This window comes from Rhagoletis pomonella, unplaced genomic scaffold (genome assembly GCF_013731165.1).
Source record: "Rhagoletis pomonella isolate Grant_MI unplaced genomic scaffold, Rhpom_1.0 Rhpom_scaffold_00008, whole genome shotgun sequence".
Classification (NCBI taxonomy): domain Eukaryota; kingdom Metazoa; phylum Arthropoda; class Insecta; order Diptera; family Tephritidae; genus Rhagoletis; species Rhagoletis pomonella.
Window position 1 is genome coordinate 36,109,092 of NW_023458562.1, and position 7,662 is coordinate 36,116,753.

General features: G+C 31.5%; 1 protein-coding gene across 1 annotated transcript in view; it reads left to right on the forward strand.

Moving 5' to 3' along the window:
- LOC118744756 overlaps positions 1 to 51 on the forward strand; it is a 94,994-nt gene extending 94,943 nt beyond the window's left edge. The window contains exon 14 of the mRNA XM_036478051.1: positions 14 to 51. Coding sequence (XP_036333944.1) covers positions 14 to 36 — 23 coding nt within the window. The 3' untranslated portion in view covers positions 37 to 51. The remainder of the gene's footprint in view (positions 1 to 13) is intronic.
- Positions 52 to 7,662: the final 7,611 nt, after the last annotated feature.

Consider the following 7,662-nt stretch of genomic DNA (forward strand, 5'->3'; position numbering starts at 1 on the left):
TTTTTCTTTTCAGCTGATGGTCACTTGGCCGCCTAAAATCAAAAAATTCCTGAACGAAAATATATTGCTTTGGCCAATATATATGAGGTAACGTTACGTAAATTAAGTATATACTAACCGAATCTTAAATAAAAAATTATTTTAAAGTGTTTATATTTTATATGTAAACTGACAGAAATAAAAAAATATTTTCCATTGAAATTGCTGGGAAAGCGAGTATTAGTCTAGAAACTTTTCATAGAGAAAATTTTCCTTATTTAGACAGCTGAAATCTTTCTCTGTGTAATATTCGCAAAGCGAATGGGTCTGCTAGTAAACGAGGACATGACGAAGTATGTTCTGTCTTCAAAGAAACAGTCAGCGCATTCGCGCCTTGGCACTCACATCACTGTTGACAGTTACATATAATTTCGAGAAAGTAGAAAATTTCGTTTACTATGAAACCAGCTTTATTATTATTTATTAGTGATACATATTATTTTATTAGTGATACATTTTATTTATGGTGATACATATGTATTTCTCTTACCTAATTCCCTTAATTCAAACTGAATTTGATTTTTTTAAATAGATGGCAACCCTCCTATAGTTAAGCTAAGAAACAAAGCTTTTCAAAATCATTTCGATTGATACCCAGTTTGTAAAAATTGATTTATTTTTTTTTTTTACTAATTTGAATATAATTTTTAAAAGGTGGCAACTCTTCAAAAAAATAATACCTTACTGCATATCTGCAGTCCAAGCTACTTAATTTGACACCTCATATTAGAAAATCAAACGAACGGTGCGGATTAGATGGCATTGATTACACTGGATCGCAAATTTTTGGTTTGGCCACTATCCAATTTCTATGTATTCCGAAAATGGAGTTAATTTTTTTTTATATGGATACGTTTTCGGGATATTTGCAATTTACCGTTATTTAGCTTAAAACAAATAGTGGTACCACTTAATCACGTATATCTTACGAACCAATTTAACAATCATAAATAATGAGACGTCAAATCAAAGCTAATGAAATTCTCCATATATACATCACTTTCCGATAGGACTGACAGTTTCTGGCAAATTTATTAATAGTTCCAGGATTTTATTTATTTTTTTATGAAAAAATGAAACTAAATCTAACTTTAACAGAAGAAAAATTTTTAAACTAACAGGCTCTGTGCCAAATTTTTGCATTTGCTAGCCGTTTTTGAACGAAATCAAGTTACAAATGAAGAAAATCGATCGATAAATAAAGAAGTAATGAGTGGTCAAATGAAAATACGCAAAGATTTTTTATTTGAAAAATGAGCAGGAAAGAATGTTACTCATACGCCACGTACACCTGAGTAACACTCCTTTCGGCTCAAATAGGAAGAAGAAGAATATAAAACTATAAAAATTCGACGAGTTTTAGCAAATTTTCATGAAAATTTTAAACTTTTCAATTCGATTTTTTAGAAATTTTTCAGTTTTCAGTTTTTTTTTTTTAAAGTTTTTCAGTACTTTTGTAGCTAGAACTTCGTACCGTTAATGTTTTGTTCACCCACTTTCTTCCATACAAAGTTCGAAAATTTTTTTGTATGGAGAAAATGAGCAACAAAAAAAAATTGCCAAAAATCAGGTATTCGCACTTTATTAAACTAAAATTTAACGGGCTACAAAACTGCGTACTCAGAAGGTTTCTTAGAAATTTAGATAAGATGCTCAAAATTTTGATAGAAATTTGTAGAATTTTTCTAATTTTTGTACTAAGTTTAAAATTTTCACTTACATGGTTTTTGTAAGATGACGAGCTTTCCCAGGCTTTGTAATTTTGAATGTTGTTATAGCCCTCTAGTTAGGTAAGTCTTTTATGTATTTACGTATAAAATAACATTCCTATCAATAGGTCTTTTAAGTATTTTTCCATTCGGTTAACTACATATTAATTAAGTATCAAACACTCGAAAAATAACTTATGGCTGTTGTTTTTGTATTACAATAATAAAATAAAATAAAATAAATAAGCTTCCACATTAAGAGCATTCCCTTATACTGGAAAGATATCAAAAATTTCCATTTTCACTGACAAGAAAATCTTACGAAAACCATGAATAGCGTACAAATGACACTTTTTAATAATAAGGAACATCGCCTACGAACCATCGTCTAGCATCGTGGCGTTGATTTGCTTTGTCATCTTTTTAGTATAAGTTTCTTGCTTGGATTTCCGCTTTACATAGTACATACTAACGTACCGGTGAATCTACATTGTAAATAGGTATAAGTACTGGCAAAAGAGGAGCTCAGCATTTCGGCTTTTGAAGCATTACATTCCTTTATTTCCGGTTGCTTTTCCTACACAAATTATATGTATAAATAGGCACATGAACTAATCTCGGTAAATCCTAAATCACCCACTCTTAACTGCGGATGCCTAATCAAATGAAAAGCAAGTGAATGCGAATGTGCCAAGAAGCTATGCTATTATTCATAGCTACACAAGTACATACATAAATTTGATGTACATACTCGTTTGTATGAATACCACTACAAATGTAGATGCGGTTTTTGCAGACGTTATTATGAATGTTTATTTGACTGTAATTCTAGCAGTTAAGCAAACATTATATGATTTATAATACAAATGCTTAAAAAACATATGTACATATGTATGTATGGATGCATTTAAGAATGTTTTTATGCATTGCACGTATTTACATCTGTATTAAGTGTGGTAAACAAATTGCTACCACACAAATATGCAAATTGTAGTACAGTCAAGCATACTCGTAGATATGCTTATGTCGAATCCATTCGAAGGAAGCCGCCGCACTCGAAAAAGGGTTACATTTGGAGAAGACTGCGTTGTTAGTTTGTCAAATACTCACATACACATATGTACAGTACCATTTCACTACCAATTTCATATGTTTTGTGCTTGACAGTTTGCCCGAATTGAGCATTTAATTTTTTTGCTAGCTTTTTACTGCATTATAATTTATATGGATGTATGAATGTATGTATGTATATGTATAAGGAGAACAATTGCTTATACAAAGAAAAATTATTGTAACGTTTAACAAATTTGCAATGAAAGTGCGCACGCTGTGCCTGAACCGGACAAAATGGCGAAAAAATTTATCAAAAATCGGCTTGATTGGGATGACTCGGTATCACTGCCCGATTAAAAATACATAGAATTTAAAATTGGAGCTGTTCCTTCTTTCGAAATATTTATCCTGGATCCTTTTTTCCGAAAGTTATTTTACTTCCCCACGGTCCGCACACTTTCTTTCTATTTACCTGATGGGAAAACTTCTTTTTCAGATGAGCCATCTTTTGATGTAACGCCAAAATAATTTAAATTTTAATAATTTCGCAGAACATTGCTTCAGACTGAAAACAGGTAAACTGTTACAAACAGAAAATACTTGAGAGAATAATTGCAATAATCAGTGTTGCACTGATTTTGAAAGTTAAAGCTGAACAATAAAAAAATACTGGAAAATTGTGTTATTGAAACAAATAATTGTGCCAAAATCAGTTTTTGCTGTTCAATAAATAAGTGACCTTGGGGTCAAGCTGCAGGGATTGTATTTCTAGGGATTGTAGTCGAAAGTTCAGAGCTTTATTTAAGCCTAAGTGGAAGCTTCTAACACTTTTTGTTTAATTCCAGTAAGTACTCAAAAATGTTTGCAGTTTTACCATAGTGTTGCATTTTTAGACAAAGTTGTGTATTGCAAAATGCTTTAGTGGATTTTGAACCGAACCGAACCGAACCGAACCATTTTTTGGGGACGGTTTCGGTTCGGTTTAGGCATTTCAAAATAAAAATGGTTCGCTTCGTGGTTCGGTTCGAAGCCCCAAAAAAGCGATGGTTCGGTTCAAAAACCGGTTCGGTTCAAAACCGGTTTGCAGCCCTGCTTAGTCAAATGGTCAAATGGCCTTTGCCGGTTCTGCGACTCTACCAGTGAAACACCACTGCGCACCCTTTATAGAGTGTGATGCAGTCTGCCAACGACGTGAGAGAAGTGTGCGTTCGATGTGGCCACAGCTTACGCACATTCACTCCCTATTCCCGAAAGCGCTATTGAACTTTCTGGGGGATAGAAACTAATTATCTATGCCATAGAGCACAACTGCACACCCGAATTCTATCCCATTCACCTGATTTCCAGGAAATTTAGTCTATAGAAAAACAGAGAGATGCTCAATCTTAGTCTCAGTTAAAGAGCTATCAGGCTTCTTGGGTGACTCCAGCTTTGTCGTTTGGTCCTTCTTCAGAACTTTTACCAGCCTATCTGTTTGAAACGAAGGCTTCCATCCTGGTACAATATTCTTTAAAAGAGGCCCCAAGCTCCTATCAAAAGCACAGCCAGTCTGTTTATTGCAAGTCATTGGAGGGTGGAGGGTCGTTGGCAGCGTTATGCTTCTCGACCCACATGCCCTGCAAGAGATTGGTCCTCTTCCAGCATCCAAAGGAAGGAAGGAAATATATGTACATATGTAAGCACATCCACCCTGATTATATACATACATATATAAATAAATACATATTTTCGTTCATATTAACGATAATCTCTGTTCGCTGAAGTGCGACAAAAACAATTAATCACACGGATTTACACCAAAAAAAAAAACACACAAACCCTCGACACAAAAATACATTCAGAAACAAATAAATAAAGAAAAAAATGTCTTGCTGTTAACTTCATCCGACTAATGTCTTTATCACCATTACATCGAGCGCACCCTCTGACCGCCTGTTTATTGACACCCATTTGCGCTGCAAGATAAATATTTACATACACATATACACATGTACAGCTGTAGCAGGCAAAACAACCACCCTTAGCAGTGTGTAACAAACCTGCTGTTCAGATTTTTTTGCTTTAAAATTTGTATGACCTTTTTATTGAATCTTTAACGCTTTAAGGCCTAAAATGAATTAAGGTAAAAAGTTTTGAGGTAAAATTTTGTTATCAAATTGATTTACGATAAGCCAAATCAAATTTTCAACTTTTTGAATGAAAGTTTTAATTCTTCGTTAGCACACAATTCAAATGAAGTTAACTAGAAAGCCGCACAGAGAATATCATCAACCTATCAGCCAAGTTTTGTAACCATAAATAAATTTTCAAACTCTTTACCACTTAAGTATGTATGTACAGTACAATAAGTGTGTATGTAAATGCACGTAACTACCCAGCAAACAATTAGGTTTGATATACATTTGAGAATGATTTGAAATCAAAGCCTTTCTCAAATGTCAAACGTTTGAAAATGATTTGATATTGATTTAAAAATTACAACTTTCTCAATAAAAAAGGGAGTTTGATCTCAATTTGAGAATATGGTTAACTCTCAAATCAATTTCAAAGGTTATTTATCAATTGTACTTGTGGAAATAAAATTTATCATAGGTAATGTATATTTCATATTTATTTTTTCTTCACGATGTACATACATGACAAAAGAAACAATTAAGATAAAGTAACTTCTAATAAATTCGTCTTGAAGGGCCGCAGCTTCTTAAATCATTGCAAACGTGAAATCCACTATTTGTGGGCTTTTTCTTTGAATATTTTCTTCTATTTCTTGATTTTTTTTTTAGAATTGAATTTAATTTTATTCTTACAGTTTTTGATTTAACTGCACACTTTTATATCGTTTGACACTTGCCATGTTTCTTGAAATCAATCTCAAATGAATTTCAAGTGTAAAATGTATTCGTCGTTTTCAATTTGAGAATCATTTGAGAAAAACATTCGATGTCAAATTGAGAAATAAATTTCTCTCAAACGTTTGAAACTTTGTTTGCTGGGTATGAATAAAGCATGTCACACATACATATGTATGTACGCATGCTTGTAAGGTTTTGTATAAGACCAAAAGCATGGCAAGCTGGTAAGTTAGTTGTCATCTTCCGTCATAGAGCTTGAAACAATGAAGGGATTAAGCACAAATGTTAGCATTTCGGCGTACAATGGCGCATACAATGAGCAGCTGGTATTAAAATATTTGTATGTGAATGTACATATGTAAATACTAAGTATTTAGTTGTGTAATGTTTATATGTCAACTATATATAACCCACTAGAAAAAGTTTCCGCACAGTATTGTGTTTTACAATATTTATAAATTAATAGCTCATTATTTTTTCCACTTCTACAACATTTTACGTCAAAATTTCAAAAGAAAATAGTCTCTTTTAGTTATTACTCCAAAGAGAACGTTTAATTCCGAGTAAAACTTTTCTAAATATTTATTCCAAAATTACTTCCTTGTAATTTCACTGAAAATTTGAATCAGTTGAATTGGATTCACTTCGAGGTTTCAATAATTCGTATGGAAAAATTTGAATGTTTCTCTATAAAAGATGGCATAACTTCATAATTTTTTTAATGATTTTGTTTTACTCGGAATTAAACCGAAGTAATGACTCAAAGACATAAAATTTTGGCAAAAAATGTGTTAGAAGTGGAAAAAATAATAAGCATTGGTCTAAATTTTAGAATTATTTCAAAAATTTTCCACATATTTACAATGTGCTCACAAAATTTATTATTTCTTTAAATAGTGCAAATATCTTCTTTCTAAAGCCATATAAAAATTTAAAATTGGTTAAAAATTAACCGAACTAAAAATTTTTTAGTGCGGGAAGTCATTGGGTAAAATTGGGTTTTTAAGAATAAGTAGAGAATTTGAGAGCTTGAAATTTATATTCGACTGGTTCAGAATCACCTATATTTTAATGAATAATTAATGAAATCTTTTTTATGAAAAAATATGAATTTTTTTATTAAATATATCTACAAAAACTTTTTCCAGTCAAATTTTGATGAAGCTTTGGTAAATGTTTCTAAATTTGACTCAAAGTTTGAAACTTATATTTGAATGGCTTATGTATACTATAGAATGAAATTCAAAAAAATTGTTTATAAAAAAATGAAATTTGTAAAAAAAATATATCTGCGAAAACTTCTTCCAGCGGGTCTATGTATGTAGGCTTATATGTAAATACAGTGGTGAACACATAATTAGGGGCGCGACTTCTTTACAAAATTTGACAACTTATTTTTTCTTTATTTATTTTGAATTGTTTTTTTTTTGTATAAATATAGTTCAGACGGCAACGAAAGCCATGTAACTCAAACGCCCTATCTGAGCATCTTATCAATATATTTTCCATTGAGAGTGTTCTTGAAAAGTTGTCTAAGATAGGGCGTTTTCGGTATATTGTGAACAATTCTCTGTACAAAAAATCAAAACTAATTTTCATTTCTTCGTTAGTAGCTTGATTTTTTTTTGTGAAAGTACAGGCCTTATTACAAATGAAAACGAAAAATACGTTATTTGTTTCATTTCATTCACAATGCAAACTTAAAACCAAAACATTTTGGGGAACGTGACCTGATCTAGAGAAGTCTATGTACCTTGGAGTTTTTTGTGATATTTCAAAACATTATGTTTTCCCTGCAGTGTTATAACGCAGAAAAGTATGCGGGTAATAAAAATAAGTGGGATTCAGACACAACTTTTTTTTATATATGGGAGAAGAGTTTGAAATTTTGATGACCATTTGGTTCAATTTGGCTAATTTCTATAAATCCTGAAACATTGTATTATATGATTTTCGTTGCATAAATAAAAAATAAATTAAGAAAAATTAAACTGTCGAAGCTTGTAAAA